Source organism: Ochlerotatus camptorhynchus, unplaced genomic scaffold (assembly GCF_037179485.1).
Source record: "Ochlerotatus camptorhynchus isolate MF236.1 unplaced genomic scaffold, CSIRO-AGI_Acam_v1.1 ptg000204l, whole genome shotgun sequence".
NCBI classification, from domain to species: domain Eukaryota; kingdom Metazoa; phylum Arthropoda; class Insecta; order Diptera; family Culicidae; genus Ochlerotatus; species Ochlerotatus camptorhynchus.
The window spans coordinates 1,071,303-1,093,837 of NW_027040694.1; the positions used below are offsets into that span (position 1 = coordinate 1,071,303).

The following is a 22,535-nucleotide window of genomic DNA, read 5'->3' on the forward strand; positions in this document are numbered from 1 at the left end:
TCAACTTAAAAACACTAAAATGTATGAAATTTCACCAATTTTTTTGGTACTTTCAACATACTTTTCAATTTTAATGTATGATAATTAACTTTAATCGAGTTATTTTTCAAAGAGCATTGATAGCTAAGCCTTTAATCTTTCATTTGGAATGTTGAAATCAGAAAACCACATTAAGATTAAAAAAATATAGCTCACCAAAGTTGGCAATACAAAAAAACATAAAATGTTGAATAACTCACTTAGCAGTCATTTCCGACCCTATGTTTCATGGGGATTTTTTCATAACTTTAGGAGCCCTATCTACCCTGAAAATATGTAAAACCCGGAACCAAACACCCTGTATATTGAAGAATCTAAAGGAAAAAACAGGAAGTGAGAAGATGATGAAGAGGAAACAGTGGTGAAACTTAGTGAAGAAGACGGAAGAAGGTGAAGAGGATAACGGGATGGAAGCTGACGAATAAGGGGGCAAAAGAAAATGCAGACACTGAGAAGATAATGGAGAGGAAACAGAAGAAGTCGGAGTGGAAATAGAAGAGGATATAGCAGAAGAAAATGAATGGAAAATGGAAATGTGCGAAAATGAATGAAGAAAGTGAAAAAGGCAAAGATGCAGATGAAGAAGGCAAACCAGAAGAAGTATCGAAGAAGGAAAGAACAAGACACGGATTCACGGCAAAGCAAGAAAATTACGAAGAAGATGTATACAAGAGAGAAGCAATTTATGAAAACCAAGATCAATAAGACGATTAGAGCATTATGAAGGAGCAAAACGAAAAACATGGCGGATAGCAAGAAATGGACCAAGGCTACGGAGAAAACGGAGATGAAGAAAGAAGATGATTAAAAGATAGAAGAAGTAACTTTAACTATATGTTTTTTACCCTTCTTACAAAGAAGGGTATAGATATCACTTGAAAAACCGACTATCGATCCGAGGCCCGGAGAGCCGAGTGTCATATACCATTCGACTCAGCTCGACGAGATCGGAACATGTCTGTGTGTGTGTGTGCGTGTGTATGTGTGTATGTGTGTGTGTATGTAACGTCTTGGAGGCGAACCAGCCCAAGGCTGAAAGCCTCCCTAATAAAGTTAAATAATAATAATGTGTAATCCCAAGCTTATGTAACGAAATTAATGCGCTCACGTTTCTCAGCAACCGCTCAACCGATTTGGACAAACTCGGCGCCAAATGATAGGTCTTGGGGTCCCATTGAACGCTATTGAACGGTTTTGGAATCGGTGAACCGGTTCCGGAGATATGGCCGGAATAAGATCCGGTGAATATGGGCCTTCACGCTGGATTTAACGGAAAACGTATCAAAACCATCATGCGACACATCAAATTATTACAAAATTCAAAAATAAGATCAATGCAAGTCGTGTTAAGTGTTGCAGACCACATTGGACACACTTGGACATGTTCCGGGTACCCCGGGGAAGTTGCTTGAATATGAATTGAATTGTAACCCATTAAATCACATTAAAATACGATGATAAGGTGATTGGTAGCCTCACCAAATAGACTACACCCGGATATATTCCAGGTACCCCCAGGCAGTGGCGTAGCGTCACTGGATGACACGGGGGTGGGGGGCTTGGTCACTGATAATGACAATAAAATAAATAAACTTGAATAAGTAAGAAGGGTCTGATCACACCATAGGTGGATTAATTCGGGTTTTTTGTATTACTTCTGCGTGAAGTCAACGATTTACATAGTTAAAGATGCTTATTTCAAATAACAGACTAAAGTGGTAATTTTACCCCTCATCATCCCCAGTGGAATACCCCTCACCATCCCTCTCCAACGGGGGAGTTTGGTAAAGAGAGATGATCAAACCGATTTGTACCTTTGTAAAAAGGTGTCCTTGCTCGCTTTCTACTCTCTATATATACAATTTCACACTGCAGTACTCTAACGGAACTATCAACTCTATACTTTCATCTCCTCATCTATCGTACAAAAATTACAACTTTAGTCTGTTATTTGAAATTAGCATCTTTAACTATGTAAAAAAAAACCTTTTTTGTGGCTTCAAAATTTCACAGAAGTTAGCATTTGTTAGATATAAGCAGTGGTGTTGAGTACTTGCCACTGATGAAGTCTGCAAGTAGTAGACGAAATACACGTATCTGTCAAAAGATAAGCAATTATAACGGAATTTAAAGGAAATAAATCAACCCACTCAAAGCCCTTCATAAAGGGATTCCGTTAAGAGGTTCGACAAATTTAAAGGATTAGGTATAAGCTTGTCATTCAAATGTATTTAATAAATATTAAAAATGTTTATTTACCTAAAATTTCAGTAATTGGTTTACTGTGAAAAATTTTCCTGCAAAGGGAATATTTTTCTTAGATCTTCGATATTCGATTGGAAATTACATTTTCGAGTTAAAGGGCGAACACGAAATTATTGCGACACATTCCACAGGGCATAACTTTTTTACCATTGAGTAAAAATCAACCAAATTTTGCACACTTTTTCATTGATGTGTATTGTGTACATGCTGTCAAACTTGAAGTCGTGTTTTTCGATTCAACGAAAATGGAGGTGAACCAACGCGAGTTGAGAGAACAAATTCTTTCCAAACACCTGGAATTTCCTGACCTGTCGCACCGGCAGTTGGGGAAAATGTTGAACATTCACCATTCAACCGTCTCCAGAGTGTTGAAGCGGTTCCAGGAGCGGTTGACGTTGGACCACGGCAAAGGAGCTGGAAGAAAACCGGGACCGGAGAACAAAAAGACGGAGGGAAAGGTGAAGCGGATGATTAAAGCAAATCCCAACGTCTCAAGCCGTGATTTGGCTAAAAAGATCGGCATGTCGCAGAGCTACATCCAGAATGCAAAGAAGAGAGCTGGACTACATACATACAAGGTACAGAACTTCCCAAACCGCGATGAGCGGCAACAATCGACGGCTAAAACTCGGGCACGGAAGCTCTACGAGAAGATGCTGACAAAATATGGCTGCTGTGTGATGGACGACGAAACGTATATAAAAGCCGATTTTAAGCAAATTCCGGGGTTGGAGTTTTTCACCGGCAAGAGCAAGTTCGATGTGGACGACAAATTTAAGAAGAAGAAAATGTCAAAGTTCGCCTCTAAATATCTCATAAGGCAGGCCATCTGCTCTTGCGGACTGAGGAGTGAGCCTTTCGTGACAAAGGGCACAGTAAATGGTGAGATCTACAAATCTGAGTGCCTCGAGAAGCGCCTTTTGCCGTTCTTGCAGCAGCACGACGAAGCTCCGCTATTTTGGCCAGATTTGGCATCATGCCACTATTCTAAAAGTGTCCTGGAGTGGTATGAGGCCAATTCTGTCCATTTTGTTCCAAAGGACATGAATCCGCCAAACTGTCCGGAGCTGCGCCCGGTGGAGCAGTACTGGGCAATAATGAAGCGGGAACTTCGGAAGAGCAAGAAGACAGTCAAAGACGAGAAGGACATGTTAAGAAAAATGGAAGAAAAAAACTGAGAAACTGGTACCGGATGACACTGTAAAGACTTTGATGGAGGGCATCAAGCGAAAATGCGTTCAATTTTACACTCAAGGCTCCATCGATTAACTTTTCTTTTGATTTTTGAAGTAAATATATGTATAAAACTACCCTAAAATTTTGGTTTGATTCTAAACATTATAAGGAAATTGACATGACATTTTCGGTGTCGCAATAATTTCGTGTTCGCCCTTTATGATTTGTATAAAGTATGTCATTTTTCTGGCCGAATCCTCGCTAAAATGGTAATGATCGACCATAACAAACAAAGTTCCACGCAAATCGGGGAAGCTCACGTCAGATCGATTCGTCATTATTATCATATTCAAATGCAGTTTTTTACCCTGAGTGATGTTCTACAGTCGTCGTGCCTTCGGCCTAAGTCAACCAACTTTTATTTCCTTGTTGAGGCTTGTGTGCCAAACCAGGTACACTAATTAGATCTGTAATCCAGCCCAGATTTATGCAACCCAATCAATTCACTCACCTGGGAGAAGACTTTCTGTCGCTTCCGGTAGGCTGCTTCCGCTTCCAGTTTCCTCTGGTGTTCCGTCTCGTTAATCGGTGCTTCCTGGCTGGGGAAGGATTTCAGTATTTTCAAATTGTGAAACGAATGCATCTGCTGAACCAGCGGCTGCTGCTGCAATGCTTCCGCCCGCGGTTCCCCCCTAGGTCCATCGTCGTAGTCGACGCCATCGTAGTCGCTATCGTCATCCCCATCGCCATCGCCGTCGTAGCTCCACTGGTTTCGTTGCCGTCGGTCCTCGGCGAAACCAACCGGATCGTTAGTGTTATCATTGTAATAATTTCTACCGGCTGTGGTGGTCGTACCGGCGCTAGGAGTGTCATCAGGATGATGCTGCTGCTGCTGTTGCGATGGTGACTCGTTATCCTCGGTTGTGGCATCGCCGGAAACGTCCCGTTCCTCGTTGGACCGGCGCCGTTCCCATTGGTCTTCGTTGCCGATAATTAAGTGCTCATCGCAGTACTTGCTGATGCGGAAATCTGCAAAAAGCCAACCAAAGATACAAAAACGCAGTTAGAGAAGGATCACTTGCCCGGGTGTATGAGCGGAAGTGTTGTGACATGAACATCTGCGGGTGATGGGGGTTGGGAAATGATTCCCGCGAGGCGGAGAGGCGGGGTGAGAACAATTTATGGGGTTTAATTTTGAAAGGCATAATGGCGTCGCAAAATGGTAATCGATTTAGCTTCTAACTGCGATGAAGTGGGTCATGTTGAGCGAGTACTTGAATGGGGTATAATTAATGACACGTTGCGGAAGAGCTCAGAACAAGGAAAAGCTTGGATAAACGCAGTTTTGGGAAAGGTAATTGCTTCATAACACCTTTTAGCATCAATTTTCGACCTATGCTCTCATTTTTATTCTACTGCTGTAACCTAGGATAGAAGCAACAGAAGACCCCAAATAAGTGTCGTTGCCGAGCAGCTTTTAAGGGCAGTGGCCATTTCATCCTCTGAAATCTCTTGCTCATCTTATGCCAGTCAGTTCATATATGACGACGGTGCGTGGTGATATCACGGTTACAACTGAAAACGACAACGAAGGTTTTTGCGGTTTTGTTCGCAAAGTGGTTTGTGCGTCGATCGAGTCATTTGTACACAGTTTGTCAATTTGGTGGACGATATAGAGTCGGGTTGGTTGGGGCTAATAAATTACAGAACCGCAAACACGCACTAGCCTTTAGTATACATAATGTTCACACACATAACGTTTTGTATCCGTGAAAAGAAAATATATGCCCAAAACCGGACTCGAATGCTCAATAGATTGCTTTTCCCAATTTCACTGTTAAACTGGTGGATTCATTGAAGTAATTCAATGGAAGTGTGGTTAAATGAACATAGTAAGTAAAATAAACACTTGACGTTTTAAAGGGCCTATTTGGAGAAAAGATACAATTTCAATCGACTTTTTCAAGTAGTTGACCCTGGGCGTAATTCATGGCAATTTGGTGGCCCGGTTCTTCGTCCAGGATCGATTGTTTTTTATACAGATGGGATGAAGTGGGAACATGAGTAACTGACCCAGGGATAGAAATATCGGTTCCTATGGGCAGATGGCCAACTGTGTTCCAAGCTGAAATCCAAGCAATTTTAGAGTGTTCCATTATATGTTTGCGAAGAAATTATAAGAGTTCAAATATATGCATAATGTACGACAGTCAAGCTGCTCTAAATGCATTAAAGTCGGCGACATGTACATCAAAACTTGTCTGGGAGTGTGTTCAATCACTTCAAAAATTGTCTTGTCATAATCAAGTCAACTTATATTGGGTTCCTGGTCATTGCGGGATTGAGGGAAATGAAAGAGCTGATGCACTAGCAAGACTCGGATCTTCTCATAAGTTCATCGGGCCAGAGCCCTTTTGTGGCTTATCGGCTGCGTCTCTTAGAATGGAGCTAAAAGCGTGGGAATCTTCAAAAGTGGAGGAAAACTGGAAGAACACTTCTATTGCTAGGCAGTCGAAGCGATTCATAAATCCAAACATTTCTGTGACCCACAAAATCCTGGAGCTTTCTAAGAAAGATCTTAGTATATATGCAGGTCTTATAACAGGTCCGAGCCGTTATCACTTGAAGCTGATTGGAAAACTTCAAGATGATGTATGTCGCTTATGTGGCATAGAAAAGGAAGACTCGGAACATTTGCTATGCCACTGTCCGGCAATTTTCAATAAAAGGCGTAAGGTCTTCGACAAGAGGCTGATAGAACCCTTTTGACATTTGGAGAACAACTCCCAGTACGGCAGTGCACTTTATTCGAAGTATAATGCCGGGCTGGGATAATGCTATTAGTCAAACGATGGCGATCACTCCTAACAATAGTGATACGGCATCTTGATATAGCTAAAGAAAAAAAATGGGGAATATATCACAATAGATCAGAAAAATGGTCGCAGTGATGAAAATACCCGACAAGGAAAAAAAAGGGCCTACTTATCAAATTATCGATTAGTTTACAATTACAGAGTTGGGAGGAAATGCTATACACTGAAACCTCCGTATACGAAGTCTTTTTTTACGCAGTATTCAATTTACGTCCCTCTTTTTACGAAGTAAATCCCAAATAACGAGTTTTCTTTTCACGAAGTAAATTCCAAATAACGAGTTTTTTTTGCGATTATGGGAATCTGGGAAAAACTATGTAATATCCCACAAGATGGGTATCTTTGGAATCGGAGTGAGATGTAGGAACCTGAAACCCATGTCTGACGCCATTTTGAAATCCAAGATGGCGGCATCCGGTTCATGAAAAACTGGAAGATACTTTCAATACCCCACAATATGGGTATTTTTGGAATCAGGGTGACGTATAGGAACTGGAAATCTATGTTTGACGTCATCTTGAAATCCAAGATGGCGGCTTCCGGTTACAGAAAAACTTGGACATTCTGCCATATACAGCACAAAATGGGTAATTTTGGAATCGGAGTGACGTCAAGGGACCGAAAATCGATGTCTGACCCCATTTTGAAATCCAAGATGGCGACTTCCGGTTACAGAAAAACTTGGAAATTCTGCCAAATACCCCACAATATGGGTATTTTTTTAATCAGGGTGATGTGCAGGGACCATAAATCGATATCTGACACCATTTTGAATTCCAAGATGGTGGCTTCCGGTTACATAAAAACTTGGAAATTATGTCATATACCCCACAATATGGGTATTTTTGGAATCAGGGTGACGTGAAGGGACCGGAAATCTATATCTGACACCATTTTGAAATCCAATGTGGCGACTTCCGGTTACATAAAACTCGGAAATTCTGCCAAATACCCCACAATATGGGTATTTTTGAAATCGGAGTGACCTTTAGGGACTGGAAATTGATGTCTGACGCCATTTTAAAAACCAAGATGGTGGCTTCCGGTTACAGAAAAACTTGGAAAATCTGTCATATACCCCACAATATGAAATTTTTTGGAATTGGAGTGACGTGTAAGAACCGGAAATTTTTTCTGAAACCGTAAGTTGCCATCTTGGATTTCGAAATGGCGTCAGACATCGATATCCGGTCCCTACACGTCACTCCGTTTAAAAAAATACACATATTGTGGGGTATATGATAGAATTTCCAAGTTTTTATGTAACCGAAAGTCGCCATCTTGAATTTCAAAATGGCGTCAGATATCGATTTCCGGTCCCTACACGTCACTCTTATTCCAAAAATACCCATATTGTGGGGTATTTGGCAGAATGTCCAAGTTTTTCTGTAACCGGAAGCCGCCATCTTGGATTTCAAAATGGCGTCAGACATCGATTTCTGGTCCCTAGACGTCACCCTGATTCCAAAAATACCCATATTGTGGGGTATTTGACAATATTTTCAAAAACCTCTTTTTACCAAGTAAATCCCAAATAACGAGTTTTCTTTTTACGAAGTAAATCCTAAATAACGAGGTTTTTTTTTACGCACTAATTCGATTTACGAACCCCCGTTTTGGTTCGTAAATGGAGGTTCCAGTGTACTAATGTCAACCTTAAGCTTCAGTTCGATAATTTATTAGCTAGAGAAGTTGATAGATTGATAGTTCCATTAGAGTACGGCAGGCATGGAAAATCATTTGCATTCATTTGATACATTCATTTACATTCATTTGGCTCTAACTTTTTTCATCAACAGCATTACGCAAAATGATGTATAGAGCTTTTGTAGGTTTTGTTATTAGCTACAACTTTTGGTCATAGTTCAAATCTGTATCTCTTATGCATCACGAACTAGAGCGGGCAGAACTTGTTACTGTTTTTCAGTGAATGTAAAATACATTCACTGAAAAACAGTAGTGGCTTCTGTTCGCTCTGGTTCGTCATGCATAAGAGATACGGATTTGGCTTGTTAACACTCAGTACGGTAACAATACGCGAGTACGTGGAGTAACAATTTTAATCTTGCACATATCGTGGAAGCTTATATTTGTGCACTTAAAGTTTCGAAATGGTTACGAGAATAAGGATGTCACAGCGAATTACCTTAACAGTACTAGTCAAACGTACACTTGTCTGAGTTAGGTAGAGGAATGTGCGTTAGACTAGTTCTGTCGCATTAATGGCCTTCGCTCAATTTCTATTAAATTTTCACACTGCCGTACTCTAGCGGAACTTTCCGAGAGAGGGGGGGGGGGGCGGCGATACATCTAAACCTCAATTCTACATGCTCAAAATCTCTCGAACAATCTTCTTTCATTTCTCGCATCTACTTACATTGCGCATCACATTTATGCAGGAAGTCTATCTACTCAGCGTGCGCGCAGCTAGCCACAGCAAAACACAATCTTTCCTGCATCATAGATAGAGTCGCCTCCCTCGGAACTATCAACCTGTCCTAAATTTTCACACTGAAGCTTCATGTTGATATTAGTATAGCATTTTCAACCAACTGGAAATGGGCTTGGAAAAATTCTTGATTCTGACAGATTGAAGAGTATTTCGAATGTAAAATAATTCTATCTATAATTTAAAGGAAATGTTGCAGAAAATTCATGAAAAATCTTTTAAAATAACGCAATTAAATTTAGAGGAGGAACTAAAAAAAAAAGAATTCTGAAGATAATTTAAAGAAAATGTAGCAACAGTTCCAAGTGAATTAGGCATCTTTGGAACGACTTTCTACCAGCGGTACGAAAATAACGCAATATATTCCTGAGTTTTTCAATTAATTAATTTATCTTTATTAGGGAGGCTTTCAGCCTGGGGCTGGTTCGCCTCCAAAAAGAGTTTTTCAAGTTTAGCATGAATTAAACCAAATATTATAAATTAACAATATGATCCAATATACTATTATCCCCAAGCCACGATTTTCCTCGACACTAGCGCCACTAGTGACACGAAAGGTGAGTAGTACACTGTAAAATGGGCACTTAGCAGTTGACAGCTCAATAGCAACAAGGCTAGTTTAGTAACATTTTATTCAGAATAAAACAGTTCATGTTACAATTTTATTCAAATTGGAGGTTATGGTAAAACAAAATATAATTTTTTTATAGAAAAAACAACAAAATTTGCCTAAAACGATTGATACTTAATCTTGGCTGCTTGTTTTTATTTTGGGGCTAGCAAAATTCTCACTACAGAAGCTTTAAAAGCCTGGAAAAAGTGAATCCTACTCAATTTAGAGTTGTTTTCATGGACCGTGTACCTTTTCCAAGCTTTCGCCACCTACATTTCGAAGTGAGAACTACTAGAAGGAGGATAGTTTCCAAATTTTCACAGACGCTTTTTTGGGGCAAATCGGTCCACAAAGAAAAGTAATAATTTCCCGTGGAAACTTTAGCTTGAATCGTGTAAGAAAACGTGTCTGAAAACTATTTGTTATTATTTCGGTATGGATCGGAGATGTTTTCATGGCAAATTATGCATAACAAGTTTGCACCCACAAACAGGGAGAGGTTACCTCCTGCACAGCTGCGTTTTTCGGGAAATGGTGAATATGTGCGATTTTCACTAAAATGAAAGTGGAAATTAAGTGAATTTACTTAGGAAAGGTTGTATCATGCTGGTGGTAATAGAGAATTGGTTGTATGGGACGCCAATATTCAATAAATGTTCATTTTGGCCTTTTAGCAAACATATTGATACTCACAATTTTCGAGCCGTGAAATTAAATGAATATATCTTATGAAAGTTCACCTGGAAAAGTCAAAGATACACATCAGTCTGATCGTAAAAAAGTTTTCTTCTTCAATTCGAATGTTATATTGGAAGGATTTTACGCAGGCTTGATGAAAATTATGATTTAATGCTAATTTTCACGAATTTTATATGCAGTCTGTCAACATTATCATCATCATGCAGTGGTGACATCTACGTTGAGCTTTTGCGGCAATCTCCCAATCGATTGGCGCAGTTTCTCTGGATGTTCCAGCTCAAAAGAAGGTAGAAGGGCCACAGCAAAAAAAAAATGTAATATCGATCAATGTAATTCAAGCTGATGTATGAAATAATGATGTAATAGCAAAATACAGGTACAATATTACATCAATGGATGTAATTTTGTTCGCAAAATCGATGTACATCGTACAATGTGATATTACACAATCGATGGATTGACCTGGTTGCAGCAGTTTCGATGTAATATTCAATAACTTTTTTTGCTGTGTAGTATTTCTTTCTACAAAGAGGTTAACAAGTTTCCAAATATTGTAAATTTCAGCTAAGCCATAATTTTGTTTACTATATTTTAGGGAATGACAAAATTCTGTTGCAACCACATGCATTAAGAAGAGTGAGAAGCTGGATTGTCAAGTCCCGTCCCGGATCTTGCTGAGTGACGGGTTGCGACCAAGGTGACGGGGAGGTGACTGTCAAATACGAACAACCGTCACCTAGCTCGCATAACTGGCTCCAAATGACAATAGTTTGTTGATGTTTGGATCCAAATTCACATATCTAGATAGAGCTGGAATTAGGGCCTAACAGCTTTTGTAAACAATGGCTTTTCTTGTGGATGTGCCGTCCAATCGGCCTTCTGATCATTCATCGATGAGATTTAAAAGATCAACACGAACAAATCCGGGCACAGTAAAAACGCGCCATTAAAGCATTGTTTGCGTATTTTTTTTTCAAAATTTCACTGAATCCAGATAAGAGTGTATAGAATCACATTGGTTGTCAGGATAAGTTCATTTGTTCACATCATGGCTTCACTGGAGCAAGCACGTCGCGTTTCGATCCTGCACGCTCGAAACGAAAATCCCGGTCTATCCGCTCCTGGCAGTTTTCCATCAAATTCATGGGCAGGAATTTCGTACCTCGGTTGACCGGAAGAGTGCTCCGGAGCAATGTAAAATCAAAAACAAGCCGAAATTCCCCAAAAAGTTCCTTGTCTGGCAAGCAATCTGCAGTTGTGTGCTGAAAGGCGAAATTTTCCTTACATCTGGGACCATGAACCAGCAAATTTACCGTAGGCCTACGGAAGAGACTACTGCCTTTTCTGGAGTAGCATGAGGTGGATAGCCTATTCTTGCCGGACTTGGCAAGCAGTTCAAATTCCACCGAACAGTGGTACAACGAAAATGGCATCACAAAGGGTTCCCAAAGAGATGAATCCTGCCAATGCTCCGGAACTAAGGCTAATTGAGGAATACTGGTCAATTGTGAAGCATATACTGAAGAAAAAGGGTGGACCTGCAATTGACTTGCAAGCGGAAATAGAATTTGGCAGCCAAATAAGTGGGAACAGGGCTCGTGAAAAAGATGATGGGCCGTGTACGAAGGAAAATTCGAGCAATGGCCTACACTGAGGGAAAAGAACGTAAGAATTCCATAAGAAACACTTATGAATTTTAGCCACTAGCAATCGGTATGAGTTCCATTGATTTGCCTTATGAAAAATAATGTTGACGAAAAAATAATAAATCAGAGCAGACGAGAACCGAACCATGAACCATGAAGTCTATTTGCCGCAGTGTATGGTAAGAAGGAAGACTGAAACAGCATAACCGCAGTTACCTCTATGATAATACCTACTACTGCTGTTACATTGTTGCACAGAACAGAAGAGGAAGTGCAAACAAATCGGTGAATCAAAAAGTGGTACGATTTTCTGCTCAACAAGCGATGCGTTGCACTATGGGCAAAAATGGGTCCAAAATTACCCAAAATTCAATATCTCAACAGCACGCTGAATTCCGGCCATGAAAAACGACTTTTCCGAAGGGAAATTGTTCGGGGAATCAATTGCACGTAGTCCCATAGGCCGGAGAGCCTTGTAGGTATGTGTTTTGGACCATTTTACCCCATTTTCACCTACTCTTTGGAGGAAATGTTTTTTCACAGCTCTATTTGTCGTAAAACATAAGCACTTTATGCATGGTTTTAGAATACTATGTCTTTAAACAACAGTTCATGAGTTATTAGGGGTAAATGTGAAAATACAATCAATGTTTTTTTAATACAAAATCAATTTTTTTTAAATATCATAATATTTTTTTCTGAAAAAAATTTAATTAACTTTCATTTGGTATTTTGAGTTCCGTCATCGGTCAAACAGTTCAAAAGTTATAAATTTTTGAAAAAAATCGAAAAAAAAAATTTTTTTTTACCGCCCGAATATATAAATAGTCACCCTAATGACAAAATACAAAATATGGGTCTAATATGTTGCGAAAAGGAACAAAACTACCAATTTTTACAAAATTCTGAGAACCACTATATCGTTTTGCTGTTTACAAACAAAAAAAGTGAAAACTCTTTTAAAACAGATAGCAGTAAATTACAACTTATTTAACCCCAATTAACCTTAAAATTTCAAAAAAAAATCTTATTATTACAGGCAACCTTTGGGTTCATTCAAACAATCGCATCGTTCAACATTTTTATGAATTAAAATAAATTTAGCGAGGGTTCGCTTTTACCCCTTACTCCCCTGTAAAGTGTACCCCGTATTCCCCTAATATCTCATGAACTGTTGTTTAAAGACATAATATTCTAACACCATGCATAGAGTGCTTATGTTTTACGAAAAATAGAGCTGTGAAAAAACATTTCCTCCAAAAAGTAGGTGAAAATGGGGTAAAATGGTCCACAACACATACCTACAAGGCTCTCCGGTCTATGGGACCACGTGCAATCGATTCTCCGGACAATTTCCCTTCGGAAAAGTCGTTTTTCATGGCCGGAATTTAGCGTGCTGTTGAGATATTGAATTTTGGGTAATTTTGGACCCATTTTTGCCCATAGTGCGTTGTGAAATCGTTCCACACGGGCTTTATATGCGCACTTATCATCATAGCATGCTGCCTATCATAACTACAGGCAGAAGATTCCTTCTACCGCTAGGTGCGCTAGAGTTCGCCAATGAACAGTGGAGCCACTTTCTGATACGAAGTTCCACTTCTATTCTGTAATTCTTAGTTACATTGAACTATGAAAAATAAAACGCATTTTTAAGCCCGAACAAGATTTTCGGAGAACACTGACGACAAATTAATTGGGCCTCACCTGTTTACACTCATGGATTTTCCATATCTAGATAGAGCTGGAATTAGGGCGTAACAGCTGTTGTAAACAATGACTTCTCTTGATGATTTCTAGAAACTCAAGGCTCGCCCAATCAAATCAATATCAACATCAGGTATGGGAAGTCTTCCCCTACCCGATGCCTGTGTTGGTTTGCGTTGGCGCACATTGAATTCCTAGAAATCATCGAGAAAAGCCATTGTTTACAAAAGCTGCTAGGCCCTGATTCCAGCTCTATCTAGATATGTGAATTTGGATTCAAACATTAACAAACCATTGTTGCTTATGGCTTGTTGTCATTTGGAGCCAGTTATGCGAGCTAAGTGACGGTTGTTCGTATTTGACAGTCACCTCCCCGTCACCTTGGTCGCAACCCGTCACTCAGCAAGATCCGGGACGGGACTTGACAATCCAGCTTCTCACTCTTCTTAATGTTTTTGATGAATGTCCGTCGAAAATTAGTGCATGATGTTTGACGGAGTTGATCAATGTTGCCAGGATTGCAAAATGATTTTTCTATTTTAATTTTAATTTGACTCGGAGTATCTACCGCAGTTCCCAAGTAACAATTTTGGTTTTATGACGGTTCTGGAGACCATGGTTTAGACTTGTAGCACAAACGAAGTGGCAGACGGAGCGGCTCAAAAATTTTGGTGACTAACCTGCTATTTCAATTTTTCAGTGTACCCCATGGCAACACCACTACTACTGGATTGTACCACATGGCAACACTACTACCACCATAGAGGTAACTCTAAGACCAGAAGGTCCCGAAGAAACGAGCTCAACTTTTTGGCTCAGCTCTGGTACTCTCTTCGGTCCCAAGCTAATCGATTCACCCCTCGAAACATAAGAAAAACGAATAACCCCTCATTTTATCTGTCAAACTTTCATAGCGAATCAAAACAAACATTGCGTAGTACTAGAATTTCGACTAGAATGGGGTACGTTAATCGTTTGCTTGGCTAGTCAAGTAGTGAGCCAATTTAAAATCGTTAGTTTCGTATTGATTGTTGCTACTACTGGATTGAACTAGCATTTTCACCAAATGTACTAGAATGTTTTGGTTCTATCTCTTTCACTCTACTCAAAACTGAAATGCATAAAAAAATGACAAAATGATACACTCTTTGCACACTGTCAAAGAATCATTGTACACAAAATCAACTTAGTGCAAAACCAAAACAAAAATAGTATCCCATCTGGTCGATGATGGCACAAGCTTCTAAAAAAATTCTATTACAGCGAACCACATTATTTTAATGGATTTCTTCGCCGGTTAGTCGTCTGTCACTTCGTTTGTGCTTGTAGCATGCTTTAAAACCTCGATAAAACTTGAAATGTTACTTGGGTTTAGCACCTTGAACATAATTTTTGCTTAACACAATAAAAACAGCCATAAACAAACAAGAATATCCATCTCTTAAAGCACGCCGTGGACCCTATTTTTCAACTTTCCTTTCGCAAATATAAACAATTAACAAGTCCATTGACGTCAACATTGATTCCGCCATCACTGCTAGTCAGATTGATGTGATCCCTCTGTCCTGTTTATTCCACGATTGCTACTGTCAAATCGAACAATCAGAAACTGGCTCGGATTTGACAGCAAATTGGCTCGAAAGCGCTACCCGATTGTCAAGTCCCGTCCCAGAGTAAGAGCAGTCTCATTTGTTCTTTGCACTCAACTTTATCGATTTTGTTGTGACGTATGATGGAGGAACCTACACGTAGAAAAAATACAACTCAAAATTTGAGTTCTTTCTACTGAATATTGAGTTGAGGCTCTCACTTGCACTCGTTATTGTTGTCAAAAAAGGAACGAGAGATTCGACGCCACCGCAATTTTACTAGGCATAATAACTCTGTTCACGGGAAGGGAAGTCCCCAGTCCATGAGTTGATGGGTCGATAGGTAGAGTGTGTATGGCATCGGTAGCATTGGTACGAAAAACATAATCGACGGAAAACAAATCAAGGGAAAAAAAAGTTATACAGGAATTCTCTGAGAAATTGCATGGGAATTCTAAGAAGTATTCTAAAGGAATTTTCAGAATGTAGGGGAAATGACTCTAATGTTGGCCTATGGATCTAAGATTGGGCCCATCGCTAAAAATCTGCTATTTATCAATTTTATCTAGATGAGCGCATCATTGGGACAGTAGACTGATGTAAAATTTGAAATTTCCGCTCCACAGTGCTCAAACGGTTCCAAATTGGGTCCTGATTAGGATCTCAAAATTTGAACTCATTTAGTGAGAACCTGACTTGGCACAAACCATTTGAAGTTTATATGGGAATTACTATGAAGAAAGCATAATTTCGGTTCATATCTAATTCAAAACTCACCAGTTAACTCTTCTTTTAAAATTGATAGCTGAGCTTGTTGAAAATTTTCCCATCTACAACTTTGTTCAAGAACTACTTTTCGATCAAATGTAAGGAACAAAAGTTATTAATGATTCAAGTCACTGATGTCTTATGATTATGCTCAATCAACTGTTCAGCAGGCAACATTGGTGTTTATGGCGCGTAGAATAGAGGACAAAAATCATGGCTACTATGTCACACTGCAGAATACAGTGTTGCCTACAATACAGTTGCTTAATCTTGCCATAAGATTATCAATCTCTTAAACAATTAATAACTATTTAATTTGACATTTGGCTGAAAAACGATTTTCTACAAAGTTGTAGCTGATAAAAATTCCAATAAGAATAGCAATTGAATTTTTAAACAATACAATATGTAAAAAGGCTAGAAGACAATGCACAAAAAATTTTGTTTTCCCATAGTAATTTTCATATAAACTTCAAATGGCTTGTGCCAAGTCAGTTTCTCACTAAATGAGTTTAAACTTTCGGAGGCTAATCAGGACCCGATTTGAAACCGTTTGAACACTGTGGAGCAAAAATTGCATATTTTTGGTCGCTATTGAAAATTTAGTCGATTCCTGAATCTATGTATGGGCCCAAATTAGGGGCTTTTAGGCCGACATTGCATTCATTTCCCCTATCTAAGGTTTTGCTGAACTGAATTTCAATGCAATTGTCAAGACAATTCTAGGATTACTTTGGACTATACCGTGAATATTCAGAGAAATAATTTAAATTTTTTTTTTTCAGAAATTAAAAAAAATCACTTAGGCAAATTCTTGGGCGATTTATTTAGGATTAGAATTGAATGGTGGAGTTTTCTAGAGAGAAACTCTGAATACTATTTCAGACAAATTTTGGAACGCACACTGCGTAAATTTTTGAATGATTTAATGGAATTTTTTGAGAATATTCTAAAGAAAACCAGTGAAGTGTTGAAATTAAATTATCAATATCAATTAGAAACCGAATATTTTTCAAGGTTCCATGCACAAAAGGTAGTTAATGATCCAGAAATTTAGTTCTTGTGGTTGGAAATATTTTATCTCCCCGTTTATTCAAAATCTGAACGATTCTGAGACTTAAAGTTATTCGAAATTCTGTATATAAAATATAATATCTCGAACATGAATTTATTTTTTGATATGCCACACAGTGAGCTTTCTATAGCTTAAAGTTTTTGTTTCACGGGTGTCGCCCCTTCAAAGATGACAACCACGATGGAACATATATCTCGCCCCTATCAAGCTACGCCCCTGTCTGAGGCTCCATACATCGTGATTTGGCTGTACAAAATGTTTAATGCGTCTATCTTCGTAAAATGATTTTATGGGTGTTAGAGTGTTCAAAACAGGGTTCAAAACGTTTCGAGAAAAAGATCGTGACCTGATGATTAATCACTTGAGGCTGTGCTCAATTTGATGAATTTCCAATTAAATTGGACACTTCGAAAATGAATTAAAATGAGGGATCTGTTATTGATCGGCTGATTTTCGAGAAGATGTTTGTCAAAATTGATTCCTTATATGTCAGAAATGAGTCTACTCTGCAATACGGCCATTATTTTCAAAAGCAATTGAGCCCTTAAAAAACATTCATCCCACCCAACCTCAACAGCGCGGAGAAATCTGACCTGCTGCAATCAGGTGTCTCCGTTTCGGTCGCAGTGCACACCTAACGTAACCCGACACCTGTCAAATTACGTATTAGTGTCCTATATTGGGTTTCCACACAGTGACCTGCAACGGTGCGGAGCAGACACTCATGTGCGGATCTCAGTGCCTCCTATTCATATGGTAAATTGCATGAATAATTATTATGCAGATAGAGTCGTACCGGTGCCCATACATGCGAGGGAAAAATGAGGGGAAACTGAAAGCAAATTACCATGGAGGAATAATTTCATCCTGTGTTTCCCTGCATTGTACTCCAAACAAGAAAAGAGCACATTCGCATTCAAGCAAGTGCTTCACTCTAGAATTCTTAATCCTGTTCCTGTGACTTTGGCAGAGAATGCATCCCCTTTCCCAGTGGGAAACATTGTCCCTGTGTAAATTACGTTGGACAAACAGTCAACAGAGGAGAGAGCAACGGGATCGTGGTCCCTAAACAACCATCCCTCCCTTCTTTTCCACAACAGCAGAGGAACTACGCGGAAATCCGCTTTCATCTTGAACGTGACCTAGAACGTGTCGAAAAGTGGGACAATGCAACAACGGCGTGGATCGTGGATGATGGGTAAATCAATATTGTGAAATGATGGAAAAAGGGAGAATAACGCTTCTTTATTTTCTGCGTCGTTTGCACATTCTGTTGCTCTGTTGTTCGGGGCTTTCAATTTATATTATCCAACAAAAGGATGCGCTTTCACTGTACGGTGACAACGGTGATGATGAGTAGTGTAGATGGATGATGGTGATGCATGAATGTGCATCTATTTGCTCCACAACCGTGAAACGAAACGGGCACTTCCTTGGGGATCTTTGTTACGTGGCAGCATCGTTGTTGATTTATTTAACGCTTTAACGCTATCGGCAACTATTGATGGCTATCAGACCTGTTCACTTTTTCTGAAGAAAATTTACTGGAAGATAAAAATAAAAATGACAGGAAATCACGGGATCACGCGAAATGTGAAAAATTAGGGCACATCGGTTTTGTGTGATACAGCAAAGACCTGATTTTGTTAGCCCTCTTTATGATTTTTTTTCTAATGTACTACGAAACCCATGCGCTTTTTCAGTGGTCTTATTGCATTGAACATCCATCTTGTAGTAAAATGAGGTAGATTTTGAATAACGGTTCTGTGAAATTAAAGAAAGATAAAAGTCTGATGCGCGTAAATTTGCAACCTATATGGTACAGTGATGGTTCAATTTTGGCAATAAGCGAACGGTTTTTATTGTTTATTGCTTTTTATGGTTAATTTGATTGCTCCATTCAGAAATCATGTTTAAGGCGGTTGGTGGTTGCCGATTGGACCGTAGACATTATTTACAAATATGGATCATTCTCATCATCCGTGAGCATGTCAAATTGATTGCTCAAATTAATTTCATCAGAAAGGGGATCAAGAGATTGCCCTTTTCGTTTGCGAGACGGCAGAACCAAGTTTATCCATATCGACTTCCAAGCAGATTACTATGTATGAGAATCCGAAGGATCGAAAAGGAATTTTCCAAGTCGATGTCCTAGTAGGTTGCGGTTACTTTTCACTGTGGGACAATTTTACTTGCCATTGTTATTAATTTTCTTGAGCAAAACACCTTTTTTCAATAGCATAGCTCAAAAAACATAGAAAGATAAACTGATAATGATGCTAACTTAAAATTGATACAAATACAAATGGGACTGATTTACAGTTACCGGCAGCAATAGGTGCAAAGGAGTAAAAATCTTATCGAAAATAAATAATTTTCCGTAATTTTTTGGGCTTATTTTAAGTTTTAAGTTTATTTATATCTATCTATATATATATAAATGAATTTTTGTCTGTCTGGCTGACCCTTATAGACTCTGAAACTACTGAACCGATCGTAGTGAAAATTTGTAAGTAGGGATTTTTGGGGCCGGGAAAGGTTCTTATGGTGGTTCGAGACCCCTCCCCTCTCTGTAAAGGGTGGCTCCCATACAAATGAAACAGAAATTTCTGCATAACTCGAGAACTAATCAAGCAAATGGAACCAAATTTGGCATGTGGAGATAATAGGGGGTAGCCCCTTAGATAAGAGGGAGGGTGGGAGCTACGTACAATATAGCATGCTTTTTTTTAATTGGTGCATGAACTCAAGCTAATATTGAATCCCCAGCAAGGCCGGGCACACTCAGCTAGTATGCAAATATGCTTTATGTTAGTAGAGCTACCGATAAAAAATAATCTTAAAGGGTGTCCCACATCAAATTGCATCACAAAAAAAAACCCTATAGGAAATTACCCATTGGGTATTTTCTCTTGAAAATTTGGGTAGAAGTAGTTAGGGTGTATTGTAAAAAATGGCATCACTCGAAATGCAACGTCACGAATTGGTTTTGCACAAGCACCTGGAAAATCCTCAACTCTCTCATCGGGACATCGGAAAACAACTCGGAATCGTGCAGTCAACGGTGAGTCGTGTGATTAAACGTTACTACGAAACTCTGAGCATCGAACGGAAGGATAAATGCGGTCAGAATGGATGTTCTATTAGTGATCAGGATCACAAGCGTGTCGTGAAAGCGTTTAAACGGTATCCCAATGCTTCGGTCAGGGATGTGACCAAAAAGTTGAATCTGTCCAAGTCTTTCGTTCAGAGAGCCAAGGACCGGGAGGGACTGCTTACGTACAAAGTGCAGAAGGCTCCAAATCGTGACGAACGGCAAAATACGGTGGGAAAGTCACGGGCCCGGGAACTTTACTCCCAGATGCTGACGAAGCCTCATTGTCTCATCATGGATGATGAGACTTACGTCAAGGCGGAATTCCGGTTGCTTTCGGGGCTACTGTTCTTCACCGCCCAGCATAAGTTTGTTGTTCCGGAGGAAGTAAGGAAGCAGAAACTTTCAAAGTTTGCCAAGAATTACATGATTTGGCAAGCGATCTGCTCATGTGGCAAACGGAGTGCGCCGTTCGTGACTACTGGGACTGTAAACGGGGAGATCTACCTCAAGGAGTGTCTACAGAAGCGTCTACTTCCTCTGTTGAAGCAACACGAGGGCCCTACGATTTTCTGGCCGGATCTAGCTTCGTGCCACTTCAAATGTTGTCCTGGAGTGGTACAAAGCCAACGGGGTCACTTTCGTACCCAAGCACATGAACCCACCCCACGCATCGGAACTAAGGCCCATCGAAAAATACTGGGTTATTATGAAGCAGGCACTACGGAAGCATCCCAAGTAGGTCAACAGAACCTAAAAAAATGAAAACCAGCGGTGGGTAGGCTGCGGCAGAAAACCGAAGACAGCTGACCCGATGAAGGTCAGGAAGGTGTTGAGTCTGCTCAAGCGTCGGCAGAATCTTTAGATCCGCGATGCAGCGAAGAAGGCGGATGTTTCCATCTGGTTTGTCCAAAAACGATGAAACGTGCCGGTATCCACGTCTACAAGGTCCGAAAGGCACCGAACCTGAACGAAAAACAAAACACAGTGCCCAAAACCCACGCCAGGAAGCTGGACCGGGGGTGGCTGACGAAACCAAGGTGCGTCGTGACGGACGACGAGACTAACATCAAACCGGACACAAAGCTGTTACCGAGGCAGGAGTTTTTTGCCACATCACGGTTGGCCGTTCCTGAAGAGGTAAGGGAGAAGAAGGTGGACAAATTCGCCAAAAAGTTCTTGGTTTGGTAGGTCATCTGTGGGTGTGACAAGATGAGCCAGCCATGCATTACGACGGGTACCAAAAACGGGCAAATGTACCGGGACGAGTGCCTCCAGAAGCATCTCCTACCCTTCCAGCAGGCCACATAACATATGTGGAACTTCATGCAAAAAGCTGACTCAAAGCTGACCACTTTTTTGTTTTGCCTCAGTGGTATAACTGGCATAGTTGGACATCGATCTGTCAAAATAAAATTTTATTGATATCGACACTGAGCATTCATAAGGACCAATGTCGTAAAAATAAATATTGGCTTCTTTCGTAAATGTCTCGTACGTCAAAGTCAATCCAAGTAAGCCACTAGTTTTATCGGATAGGAGGATGGTGTTCATGGTGTTTTTTTTTTTTTTTTTTTTTTTTTTTTTAACTCTTTATTTGTTCCAAATTCAAAATAAATTACATTTCATTTTTAACCTAGGTGCTCCAGTTACTACAGTAACTTACCAGCCTTAATTGTTATGATATATATCTTAGTATTTTTACATTGTTCCTGTCTTGGCAATTCAGTATTTTAAACAGGTTTTTTAAACCTGCATGTCAGTATAACAATTGATAGCTTAAAACTAAATAACTAAAACTAAATCTTATCTAAGTATAAAGGGAATTAATCGTTGCAATTGAGGATTGTAACGATTTTTGCCGGAAATTATTAATTATTTTGTTGGACATTTGTGCTAAAGTCTCAACATTCGAAATTCTATGTACTTCGGTAGTACTGTACCAGGGAGGCAACTTCAAAATCATCTTCAGAATTTTGTTCTGAATCCTTTGAAGTGCTTTTTTCCTGGTAGTGCAACGACTAGACCATATTGGCACAGCGTAAAGCATGGCCGGTCTAAAAACTTGTTTAAATATTAGAAGTTTATTCGTCAGGCAAAGTTTGGATTTCCTGTTTATAAGAGGATACAAACATTTTATATATTTGTTACATTTGGCTTGAATGCCCTCAATGTGATCTTTAAAAGTTAATTTATGGTCAAGTATTAATCCAAGATATTTCACTTGGGTTGACCAGGAAATTGGAACTCCGTTCATAGTGACTATGTGACTACTACTAGGTTTCAAAAAGGAAGCCCTGGGCTTATGTGGAAATATTATAAGTTGAGTTTTGGAAGCGTTGGGAGAAATCTTCCATTTTTGTAAATAAGCAAAGAAAATATCTAAACTTTTCTGAAGTCTGCTGCAAATAACACGAAGACTTCTTCCTTTAGCGGAAATGCCTGTGTCATCAGCGAACAAAGATTTGTGGCAACCCTGAGGCAAATCAGGGAGGTCCGAAGTGAAAATGTTATACAATATAGGCCCAAGAATGCTACC

General features: G+C 39.6%; 2 protein-coding genes across 2 annotated transcripts in view; one reads left to right on the top strand and one right to left on the bottom strand.

Moving 5' to 3' along the window:
• Ns4 (Nucleostemin 4) overlaps nucleotides 1-22,535 on the top strand; it is a 515,404-nt gene that overhangs the window by 150,668 nt on the left and 342,201 nt on the right. The gene's annotated exons all lie outside the window — the stretch shown is intronic.
• LOC135702991 (uncharacterized) overlaps nucleotides 1-22,535 on the bottom strand; it is a 368,382-nt gene that overhangs the window by 95,420 nt on the left and 250,427 nt on the right. Inside the window, exon 5 of the mRNA XM_065224074.1 lies at nucleotides 3,992-4,509. Coding sequence (XP_065080146.1) covers nucleotides 3,992-4,509 — 518 coding nt within the window. The remainder of the gene's footprint in view (nucleotides 1-3,991; nucleotides 4,510-22,535) is intronic.